Source organism: Erithacus rubecula, assembly GCF_903797595.1.
Source record: "Erithacus rubecula genome assembly, chromosome: 2".
NCBI classification, from domain to species: domain Eukaryota; kingdom Metazoa; phylum Chordata; class Aves; order Passeriformes; family Muscicapidae; genus Erithacus; species Erithacus rubecula.
In genome coordinates this window covers 92,690,419-92,702,493 of record NC_136685.1, presented here as the reverse complement: position 1 = coordinate 92,702,493, position 12,075 = coordinate 92,690,419, and the positions used below count along the sequence as shown (strand labels likewise).

At 44.8% G+C, this 12,075-nt stretch overlaps 1 protein-coding gene across 1 annotated transcript in view; it reads left to right on the top strand.

Annotated features, from left to right (window-relative positions):
- The window catches only part of CAPN8 (calpain 8), a gene marked incomplete at its 5' end in the record, with an annotated part of 31,564 nt that extends 19,896 nt beyond the window's left edge, over positions 1 to 11,668 (top strand). The window contains 10 exons of the mRNA XM_079297786.1: positions 456 to 667; positions 1,234 to 1,270; positions 1,908 to 1,970; positions 2,914 to 2,971; positions 3,488 to 3,552; positions 5,551 to 5,619; positions 6,920 to 6,998; positions 7,883 to 8,002; positions 9,295 to 9,353; positions 10,281 to 11,668. Of these exons, the coding sequence (XP_079153912.1) occupies positions 456 to 667; positions 1,234 to 1,270; positions 1,908 to 1,970; positions 2,914 to 2,971; positions 3,488 to 3,552; positions 5,551 to 5,619; positions 6,920 to 6,998; positions 7,883 to 8,002; positions 9,295 to 9,353; positions 10,281 to 10,304 (786 nt within the window). The 3' untranslated portion in view covers positions 10,305 to 11,668. The remainder of the gene's footprint in view (positions 1 to 455; positions 668 to 1,233; positions 1,271 to 1,907; positions 1,971 to 2,913; positions 2,972 to 3,487; positions 3,553 to 5,550; positions 5,620 to 6,919; positions 6,999 to 7,882; positions 8,003 to 9,294; positions 9,354 to 10,280) is intronic.
- Between the last annotated feature and the right edge of the window lie 407 nt (positions 11,669 to 12,075).

Genomic DNA, 12,075 nt, shown 5'->3' with positions numbered 1-12,075 from the left:
TTCTGTCTATCTAAAAAAATCAGAAACTACAATTCTTATGCAATTAGGAGATTTATTGCAATTAGGAGATTTATTCCATACCACAAATTGCTCAAAAATATCCTGAAAATTAGATTTTTCCACTAGCTGCATGAAAGCAAAAAATGCTTAATGCAAGGAAAATGTAGTAATTTGATCAGATATGAGCACACATTATGATGCTTTTATTTATTTTAGGGTACTCAGTGTAAAGAGGCATGTGAAAAGATAATCTTTCAGAGGAAGATTCTTGCCCCTGTTTCCCATGACAGAACCCTGGTGGGGTATTTTTTTTTTTGTGTGTGCCATCCCTCGGGGATTTATTATTTTACGCAAAGAAAAGCTTGAGACGGCTTCGAAGCGCTGAAGTTGGAAACGGGTGGCTGGCTTTCCAGGGAGCTGCCAGAGGGTTCCTAACAAAAGCACGCTCTCCACAGCTGGAAGGCAGCACAGATGTGCACGCAGGCCGTGCTTTCTTCGCCAGGCACCAGCCAGCAGCCCGCACCGCGTCCTACGTGAACCTGCGCGAGGTGTCGGCGCGCATCACGCTGCCCCGCGGCCACTACCTCATAGTGCCCTCCACCTTCGAGCCCTACAGGAATGGGGACTTCTGCCTGAGGGTTTTTGCTGAGAAAAAGGCTAAATCACAGTGAGTACCTCCCCTGAAAGCTCCCCTTCTGCTGGGGGGGCACGCCAAGGAGAAGGTCAGGTGTTGCACCCACATTTCCGCCACCCATTTTTAACTCGATGTACCACAGTGAACACACATCCATGGGAGATGGTTTTTCAGAGTAATGGCTCTTCAGGGGTGTCCACTAAGCACTCAGCTGGGAACAAGATCCCTCAGTTCTGTGAAGGAGGAGTTCCTACAATGAAGGAGTGCAGGATTTGAGACTATGATGATGATGAGATGGTTTTAAAAAGGGTTATATCAATAGCATCCATTGGATGAAAAAACAAGAGTCTGGATGGAAGGCAAGAACAGCAAGTCTTCATTTCCCATGGCAAATATCTTCAAAGAGTTGGGGCAGACAGAGGTGGGATGCAGAGCATGGGAAGCAGGAAGACTGGGGACTTGTTCTTGCAATTATTAACACTTTATAGTTAAACAGCTTTTTTTTTTTTTTTTAATCTTTTGCTAATTATTTTAAAGGCAAGACTTTAAAGTAGACTCCTAATTTCTGTTTTTTTAATTTCTATCTTTTTTTTCCTCAGGATGATGGGTGATGAGGTGTCTGCAAGGCCATACGAGGTTAGACGCCCTAACTGGGCAGAGTTTTCCTTCATAATGTGGAAATAAATTAGGGGCAAGATTTTTATTTCTCATTAGAGCTGGGATTACAGAATGTTTTTGTGCTGAGGAGAAATGTTTTTTCTCATGGTTTTTTTTTACATTTATCCATGTCTTAGTTTCACATTCATTTTTATGTACCTGGGCCACGTGGCACAGAAACTTCACCCATGTACACTGAGCTGGAACACATTGAATTGTCCTGACCTCCAGCTTGGGTAGGAGAAGGTGGAGAGACCACATTTCCATAGAAACAAATAGTCTTCCTGAAGGCTGGGAGAAGCTGCAAAAGGCTTCCAAGGAGCTGCTGGATAGCTCTGGCCAAGTGCAGCAACATTTTCACCATGGCTATTTTCTAAAACTATCTTGGTAACAGAAGAAAACTTTCTCATCAGCCTTAGGAAATATTTGCTCTCAAACTGAGCCAGCCCCTGTCTGGTTGTGACTTAACTAGTGTCTCTGTTTTGCCATTGCTGCAGAGCACATGCTTGTTTTCTGTTGCTGTAAATAAGCTCCTGTACAGCAACTTTACAATGTCCAGGGCTCACTTTCTAAAACCACCTTGTTAACCACTCTTTTGGCCATCCCTTTCCTCTAGCCTCATGTTAACACAGATATAGATGATGAGCTCAAGACTCTGTTCCAAAAGCACTCTGGAGAGGTAAGTAGATTAAAGTGAACAAAAAAGACCATGACCTCTCTGTTATGATTATACAAATATTTGACTTGCCAATTCCTTTTACTTCAGTTCAAAAAATGAAGTATTTCTCCCCTTTTATTATCTCACAGCTTCAGTTCAGTTTATTTTACAATAGAGAAGATTTTCTACATTGTTCCTCTTATTGGTGCAAAATGTGATTTTTTTCCCCCTTGGTAATGCAAGGCAGGGAATAACTTTGAAACTAGGGGCAATAGGAGTGAGGACTGTGAAAATATTATCCCAGGGTGAAATAAATTACCTGTGGAGTTATCGTATAATTCTGACAATTGCTTGCTGGCCAATTCCTTCCTTTTTGTTTAGCCCCAGGAATCAGGAAACTGTTGGCTGGGCTTTTTCTCTACTGAATGTATTTGAAAAACAGTATCTACAAAGCCCTGCTGTGTTAGCCTGTGGCTGTCATGTCAGATTTCCTCTTAATGAACATGTGGCCACTACTGCTGGAGAGGGAAAACATCTTTTTAGTTAGGAAGATCTGAGTTTTGAGAGGGCAATTTTAGAATTGTTTGGTTGAAGTTTTCATGAGCCCTGAAAATCTCAAATGTTTTCCTGGACCTTTTTATTCAGTCAAACCTTTTTAAAAGTTGCCATTTACTTGATCATGTCACCATAGCACCTAACAAACCACTTATTTCCTGGATGAATGTCTAGGAAATATGATTGGTTTTGAAGATCTTCTCCCTCTGATATCTGAGGGTAAATGTGAAGGGTTAGGGAAAAAAAAAAAAAGGGTTTACATGCCTTAGATTTGGAAAGAAAATAGTTCCTGGATGTCTGATAGTAAATCAATAGAGCTTATTTCTCTCACAAAAAAAAAAAAAAAAAAAAAAAAAAAAAAGATTTTTTTTTGTGTTAACACCTACAATATGTTTTGTTTTCCATCCAGGACTGTGAAGTGACTGCAACTGGACTTCAAAGGATCCTAAACCAGGTTTTGGCAAAGAGTAAGTGACGTTATGTGCTTCCCATTGGATGGAGCAGACAATGGGATCTGTGCTAACAAAACCCAGCTCTGTCAGCTAGGGTTGATGAAAAACTGAGTTTGTGTCTGGTCCCAGCTGAATTTCTCCTGGTTTGTTGAACCTCTAAATATGGGATGGAGTGGAAATACCTCCTGGTGCTTCCCTTCCAAAGGCTGCTAGCAGATGTTCTGCAGAGGCACAACATCCTCTGTAGTTTTCTGGGACAACCACCATAGGCAGTATTATGCTGTTGTATGACTTCTGTGAACAGATAGAGGCTTATCACCACCAAAACAAATAACATCCCCTCCCACTGTGAGAAAAAAAAAAAAAAAAAAAGGCATATTAATCAACTGAAAGAACGTAGTGGAAGAAATGTCAGAGCATTTACTTTGCTACCAAGATTTTAAGGTGGTTGATATCTCCAGCATTGTCTGCAGAAAAATATTTGCCTTAAACTATTTCTGACTTGGACTTTTGTATTTCCTTTTTGTAAAGGAAAGGATGTGAAAAGTGATGAATTCAACATTAACACTTGCAGACAGATGATCAGCCTTTTAGATGTATCCTTTGAATATTATTTCAGCTTGAAAGTTTCTGGATCTCTTTTGCAAAACTTCCTGACAAGCTGGGCTAAGTTTTCACTTCAGTTGTCCTGGCACATGGCTGGGGGCAAAAAATTCAGCCAAGCATCTCCATCAGCTCATGGTGGCAGAAACATGAACCATTTAATCATCAGCTGCTTCTCTCACCACATCTCTCATTGCTTAAACTTTTTCCTGACTATAGTGGGGAGAAGTAGGGCCGTTCTGCCTGGCTGCAGCTGTGCAGTTCCAGGTGCATGCACAGCATGCTTGGCAGGGTGCAGGTTTTAAGCACATCCTCAGCTGCTGTCTCTGAGTCAGGTCCTGCTCACAGAGCCCTGAGCTCACAGCAGCAGGGACAGGCTGAGCCTGCTCCCAGGGGGAAGGCTGCAAGCACCAGCAGTGCCTGCCTCCCTTCTGCACAACTGGGGGACCCTCAGGAGCTTATAAGGGTTGAGTAGCCAAGGGAAAAGGAGAGGTCAGCACCTCTGCCAAGGTTTGTGTAGCTAAAGGAAAAGGTGTCCTGGTTTGGAGGACAGGTGTCTGCTAAGAGAGGCAGGAGACTCTGAAATTGAGAATGTAAACCCCCTCCCTCCAAACTGTTATAATTTTGAAATTAAGGGGCTCTCTGGCAAAGATATGGGAAATAGGAATAACAGTGTTTTACTAGAAAAATTGAAATAGAAATACAGTATTACAAAGAACAATCCCAACCCTGACAGAGTCAGAATACAGCCTGACACCCTGTCAGTCAGTCAAGGTGTTGGTAGCAGTCCCATTAAATGGTGGCTGCATCCTCCTGCAGTGACAGATGTGATTCAGCTGGAGCAGTGCTCTTGTAGAAAGTGCAGTTTTCCTCTGAAGGTCCAGTGATGATGTGGAAAGGTCTGGATTTTCTCTGGAATACAGTGGGTAAGGGCTGCATTAATGTTCCAAATCTCAGTTTTTATCTAGGTAGGAAAGATTTGGCTCTTCCCCCTGGCTGGAGAATCTCCCAGTGGGATGATGTAATTTTATCAGTCATACAGTGGGACTGAATGGACCAGCAGCAGATGATATCTTCCTGTAGAAAGGATGGGTTGTGGAAAAGATAAAGATGATTGCCCCAGCTGGTTTTAACAGATGGCCCATTAGCAGAGAATACCTCCCACGTAAATAAGGATCACTGCCCCACCTGGTTTTAACAGATGGTGATAGAATACACCTTTCTGGCCACATCCTGTATTGTAACCTAAGACAAGAGGTCAGCACCTCTGCCCAGTTTTGTGTGGCCAAGGGAAAAGGAAAGGTCAGCATCTCTACCCAATGCTCCTCTGCTCTGGCTGGGTGAAGGGCCATGTTGCCAGGATCTCTCTGGTGTTGGTGTCACGACATGGCCCTATTGAGGCCAGCAGGGATTCACTGTGGATCTTGTGGATAACTGGCTGTTAGGAGAAGTGATGCCATTGCCCTACACTCCACAGACTCCCAAGCCTAATGGGATAATCCAGTAAGTACAATGTCATGGTGTCCAAATCCTTGTTTCTGTGTAATTTTCCATTGAAAGGGATGTTCAAGCCCTGAAGGACATGAGAGAAGACTCTGGATTGCTACTGGACTCTCTTCACTTGCAGCTCCTGCCTCTGGTTTCTAGCAATTGCCTACTGCAAGGCCAGGCCCCTTTCCCCCTAAAGACTCTAATCTACTGTTAAGTGCACAAAATGTGAGTGCTTTTAATCATGCTTATATATTTAGCAATCCCATATATCATTCCTTGAGAGGGAAGATAGCCTAGAAATTCTTGGCATGCCTTTAGCCAAGCAAATGTGGAGCTGTGGGCATGTCTGTGGGAGATGGAGATGCATTACAAATGAGAACTAAGCTGGCATTAGCATGACACTGTGATGGGTGAGCTGTTTTTACCAGACCTGATTGCTCTCCAGTTTTGTTAAGGATAAATGCATCCTGATTTTTGAACCATGCCTTAACATGGCCCAGACCGATGGGACTGGCACCTTGGGACTTGTAGAATTCAAGACACTTTGGATGAAGATTCAAAACTATTTGGTAACAACATTTCTGACTCTCTTCCCTTCCTTGCCCTCTTAGCTCTGGAGTACAGAGCCAGAAGTGGGATAGAGCTAAACCCTCCCAGGCAGGTGTAATTGGAAGCCTTCCTTCCCAGGGCTCAGGTTTGTTCCAGGGCTCTGAAACACCTCTCACTCAACAGGACACAAGCAAATCCTCTTTCACCTTGGCCCCATCATTCTCCATAATTTGCAATGCCTTACAGAAAGACAGATTAACTCCATTTGATTGTTGGCAAAGACAGCTCTCTCTGCTGCCTGCTCTATTAAAACTCATATGAACATATCTCGGCTGTTGCAATATGTTGCATTTCTGGCTGAGCGTAAGCAAACACAAGAAACATATTTTTAGGAGCTACAAAAAACTGCCTTTGTATTTTTGAAATCTTGTACAACTGCTGAATTGTTTTTCTGGTAGAGGATTTAACATCTCAGTAAGTTCTCCCAGAATGAAGCTGTCTAAAGGCAGGTCAGATTTGGGCTTTCCTGGTGTGACCACCTGCCTTTCAGGCAAGCCTGCTGCCACCATACTTGATGTTGTTCATCATAGAGCATCTGCCCTGGAATCCCCTGGAGAAATCTTGGGTTTATGAAGACCCAACTCTGTCCTAAGGCTTGTCAGAAAAGCAAGTCCTGGGACTCAAATCCAGTATTAACTGTAGGTCTGGGTAGCTTCTAATCCTGGATAATAAACCTTCTGGCAGTAGGAGGCATCTGTCATCTTGTCTGAAATATTAAGCAAGATGGACTTGGTCTGTTGCAGTGTTTGCCAAGTGATAGGATATTTTCCTCAATGGCTTGTCTGCCACCATGTAATGTGAAGGCAGGCAAGCTGCCAGCCCATGGGAATGTGTTTCCCACTCTGCCTGGCTTGTCACTAGCTGCTTGAAATTATTTCCTTGCTCATTAATGCTCCAAAGAGTAGGAGCTCGTGGTGGTAGGGACAGTCCCTGTCCCAGCCATCAGTGGCCACAGCAGTGACAATGTGAACACAGCAGAGGTGGGAATGATTGTCCTGGCACTGGTTAGCTGTACAAGCAGGGAGGATGGAAGGCATGGGCTGCATGGTGGGCTCACAAACCGAGGTTAAAGCCTAGAGGAGCCCTCTGAGTGGTTCATTGTGGCTTGTAGCCCCTGATGAGAGCTGTGTTACCACATCTTCGTGGCTGCTGTGAGCCAGCTGTGCAAGCCCAGCTGCCTCCCGTGCCCATACCATGGCTCTGCTGCAGGGGCACACACTGGAGTGCCCTCTCCCATTCTCTCCTTCCCCTTTGCCACAGGCAATCTACAAGAAGGTAGACAGTGACTACTCTGGTACCATCGACTCCCATGAGATGAGAAATGCCCTGAGAGAGGCAGGTGAGTGTGCTGCTCAGGAACACCATTGGATCAACAAACACTGGGAGAACAGTGGAGATTTTTAATGGCTTTTCTTCTCTCCTGTCACTAGATCACAGCATTTCCAGCCATATTCTCCCTTTCTGACAGTCACACACAGCAATCCTTTTGCTGTTTCATACATCAAACCCCATCCTCTGTTCTGCACTATGAACCACTGGTACTTTTGTCCATGCTGTGACCATTGCTTATCCATCTGATTATTACTTGTTCTATTTTTGGCCTCATTATTTCCTAATCTAATAGTCTCTTTCAGAGCTGTACCCAAACCCTCTTTTTCCTTCGTTTCCTCCCACCACCTTTCTCTCCTCCAGAGAAGGTGCAAGCCTTATCAAGGCATGCCCCAATGATGTCCTCTCTGATGAGTTCACTTTTGGAGCAGAGCTTGCCAGCTAAGGGGCATCTAGAGGAGCACTGGTTTTTTGATTTGTCTTGTGCTCAGTGGATTTTATGTGAATGATCCAGAGACAGAAATAGCATGAATATGGGCCTGAATAAAGCCCAATGTGTTATGTGAGCAATTGGCTCTGCTGCAGTCGCTGCTATTCAGCTGCAGTGCCAAGACTCTCTAATTAGGGGTTTATCTGGGGAACATAGAACTGGTTATGCTGTGAAACAATGTGAAATATGCAGTCTGACAAAATGCTGTGAGAGAACTCCATGCCTCTCTTCACAATGGGCTTTGGAAGGGACTCACAGAGGTGGGTGTGGGAGGAACAGTCCTGCACTTCTGGGAGGCACAGCCCTGCCCTTCAACCTGCAGCTGCAGCAGTCCATGGATAAGTCACATCCCAGACAGCAAATTCCCCTGCAGTGCCAGTGACTCTGTGCTCTCCTGGCCCCAGGTTTCAGGCTCAACGAGGAGGTGCAGCACAGCATCGTCGCCCGCTACGCCTGCAGCACCAAGCTGAGCATCGACTTTGACGGCTTTGTGGCCTGCATGACCCGCCTGGAGACCCTGTTCAGTGAGTGCCCCAGCCTCCCAGCCCTGGGGCTGATTAGGGGTTTGGTGTCTTTTAGCTGTGTCCTGGTTTAGAGGACAGGTGTCTGCCAATAAAGGCAGAAGCTTCTCTTTGAAATGGAGAATGTAAACGCCCTCCCTCCAAATTATTATAATTTTGAAATTAAAGGGCTCTCAGGCAAAGATATGGGAAATAGAAATAACAGTGTTTTACTAGGAAAATTGAAATAGAAATACAGTGTTACAAAGAACAATCCAAACCCTGACAGAGTCAGAATACAGCCTGTCACCCTGTCAGTCAGTCAGGGTGTTGGTAGCAGTCCCATTCAATGGTGGCTGCATCCTCCTGCAGTGGCAGATGTGGTTCAGTTGAAGCAGTGCTCCTGTAGAAGGTGCAGTTTTCCTCTGAAGGTCCAGAGACGATGTGGAAAGGTCCAGTTTTCCTCTGGAATCTGGTGGAAAGGAAGCTGCCTTGCTGTCCAAAATCTCATTTTTTATCTAGGTAGGAAAGGCTTGGCTCCTCCCCCTGGCTGGAGCATCTCCCAGTGGGATGATGTAATTTTATCAGTCATACAGTGGGACTGAATGGGCCAGCAGCAGATGATATCTTCCTGTAGAAAGGATGGGTTGTGGAAAAGATAAAGATGATTGCTTCACTTTGTCTTTAAGATGGCCCATTAGCAGATGGTATGTGCCACTGAGATAAGGAATCACTGCCCCACCTGGCCCCAACAGCTGGTGATAGAATACAAATTTCTGCCACATCAGCCCAACACAAGCTGTGAGTGGCAAATTATATGGGAAGGTCAGGGTGCCACAAAATTGTGTCAGAGGAAGCAGCAGAGAAACAGCAAAAGCCATGGGGAGTAAGGCACATGTTTCCATTACACACCATTCTCTTGTGCTTTACAGTCACCTGCAACTTGTGGTCATGCTCTGGCCCCCGCATTGTCCCAGCTCTGACAAATGGGACCATTTATCACTTGCAGTCCTTACTCAGACCTGATTTACAGGTTTGTCACCAGATCATGCCAGATGCCACCACATCAGATTTTATAGTTGTCCTGCTGCCAACGCCCATTTTGCTGCTGTAGATCTATTCCACCCCATGAAGCAGCTTAGAAATTATTTGTAAAAAGGAAAAAGAGCAGCTGTAATATTATCTTAGAGAACCAGTGTAAATTTCCAGCAGAACATGGTAAAAAGCCAGACCTTTATGTTTTGTCAGACAGTGATTCTCTGTATGCTGAACTCCATGGTTAATAATTATTTTTTCCCCACTCTTCTGCATTTCAGAAGTGTTCCATCTCCTGGACAAAGACCAGAATGGAATCATCCAGCTCTCTCTGCCTGAGGTAAGGCTGGTCAGATTGAGATACTATCTGATCCAACTGCAGCAGTAGACCACACTAAAATACACTTATTTAAAATCACTATTATAAGTGATATAGTTGCTATTATAAGAGAGACATGGTAGTGATGCAAAGGGCAAGTTTGTTTATGTGAAAATGTTCTGCAGCCCACAAGGCCTGTCTGAATTAGTAGAATGAACTTTTACCTTTAGATGAGCAAAAAAAGTAAATATACCTTCAAAACACCCGAGGCTGATAGAGAAGGCGCTTACACAGTGCATTTCACTGTTTTTGGAGAGCAGTGGTCAATTCATTAGAAAACACACAGCAGGGAACTCTTCTTTTCTGGCAGAGAATGTACTGATCAACCTGCCAGAATTAGAAGAAACCTTTTAAGATGCAAGGTCTTTTTTTTCCCCCACATTGTTTTTAATGCAGATTTTTCCTGTTGAAGCTGTTATAAAAGCAATCAGCTTGAGCCTTTCCTTTGCAGAATGCAGGTATATCTCAGGAAACAGCTGGAAGGAGCCCCAAGAGGTCCATCCAATTAGTCCTCTCAGCTGAAGACTGGCTGAAGGGGAGGAGGATGGCTAGAAAGCCCTGTGACCCTCAGTCACAGTTAGTTAAATCTAGCTGAAATTGTACTTTGTGTACTCCCACCCTAGAGTTTTTCAAGGTTGAAAGTTGAAGCTTTCTCCAGCTTGCCTTGTAGAATTTATCTTCATTTGGAAGAGACCCCACTTGCAATGTTGGAGGCTGATCCTGGCAGTAGAATTCCCTGAAGTTCAAGAGCAGATGGATCTTACACATATAAAAGATTAAAATGCAACTCCAGCCTTTCCCAGCTTGTTCTCCCAGAGGCATGGAGGAGTGCCCCAGTGGCATCCTGTAGACCTGATGCCCTGACTCCTTGTTCTGTTTCTCCCTCAGTGGCTGTGCTGCACACTGGTTTGAACCATGGTCAATCAATTCAGCAGAGACCTCAGAGGCTCTTCCGAGCATGAATCTGCTTGTTTGGCATCTCCTTGCTGTGAAAAACAGAAAGAGAAACTTTTTATTATTCCTGCCAAGACAACAGAAATGTTCTACTGACAGTTATAAAATAAATGCATTTTTAAACAAACAAATAAACAAGCCCACTTTTCCTGCCCAAAGAGCATTGCTCTGTGCCATGCTGAAATCTCATCAATTTTGACTTAGCACGGGTGGGCCCAGGTGGCTGTGGTTTGACTTCTGACTGTGCAGCAAAGTTCAGCAGTGTTCAAAATCCTGGAAGGGATCTCCACTGCTGCAAAATCCAGCATACATTTTGCTCCATGCTCAAGAGTGTGGGCAAAATTTATGTGGCTGCCCTGGCAACCTCCCTTTGCAGACAATTGTCTGCTTTGGCTGTGCCAAGTGTCTGCAGAAGCTGGGGCTGAGGAGCTCAGAGGCAGATGCTGAGCTGCTGGGAGCACAGAGGATTGGGCACAGACACAGCCCCAAGGATTAACTGGGAATCAGGAAAATGTGATGGTACTCCTCCACAAGTCTCAGCTCAGTCCTGCAGGAGGAGGAAAGAGGATGGAAGGTCAGATGCAATTTTCTGCAGTTATTTCAGCAGATATCTTCTCCTGTGAATGCTTGTCCATTTGCGTGCCCAAAGATGGGATTTGGAGGTTTAGTTTAATGAGGGACTGAAGCTCAGAAGCTCATGAAGCAAGAAACAAAAAATGCACATGTAGGGGTCCAGGAGCCTGAGAACGTGGGGGATATGCTAATGTGGATTGTGACTTAAAGAAGAAACTGAAGCTAGCTGGCTTCAACTGTCCTAAACTTTTCACTGGCTCACAGTGCTATGCTTTCCTAAGACCTTGTAAAACATTTGTCCTCTCAAAACAAGCTCCTGTCTACATTTAAGTGTAATACCATAGCATTGCAGGCAAGATAATCTAGCACTCTGTATTAACAATCAGAAAATGTTTCAGGAACTTGCAGTAATGATCTGACAGGACCATGTTGTGGTCAGTGACATGTCAGACTCTTGCTCCCCAGGAGCAGGAGTGCAGGCTGACATCTGTGTCATCAATGCAAATGTGGGGCCAAGACTGTCCCCCTCTTTCTCCACATTTGCTGGTTCCTGAGCTCTTTTTTTTGTGCAGGAGGAAAGCTGTTGTTTGGTTCCCATCCCTGAACCCAGAATGCCCTGTGACAAACCCCACACCTCATATCTCCCAGCATTTCTTCTTGCTGCTGGCCTCTGACTAAGAGGGATGCATGACCTGTGTCAGTGCACGACTCTGCCTTTCTAACTGATGTCCTCTGCCAGTAAAAGAGAAATAAATAGTTTGGGTTGCAGGATAAAAGCAGCTGGAGTGGGAAGCACAGGCTTTCCATGCTGTCCCTCTGCACATATCACTGGCCATGACCTGTGTGCAGCTGTCAGAGGTTGCCACCAGTTTCTCCTGGCAGATATTTGCCAGCTGACCAACAACAGACATCTGTGTACCCCCACTTCTCTGGAAGACAGAGCAACCTGGGGCAAGCTGAGCTCTCCAAAACCACCAGAAAATTCTGGTGAATGCTCTGCCTGCTCAGTAGGATGAACGTGTCCTTCCCTGCCCTACATCTTGAATATGTAACACGTCTCCTTGCTAACCATGCAGCGGGGTGAGCTGGCTGCTTGCAGCTTCAGATTTGCTTTCTGCTCACATGCACTATTCATGAGTTCATTCCAATTATGGTC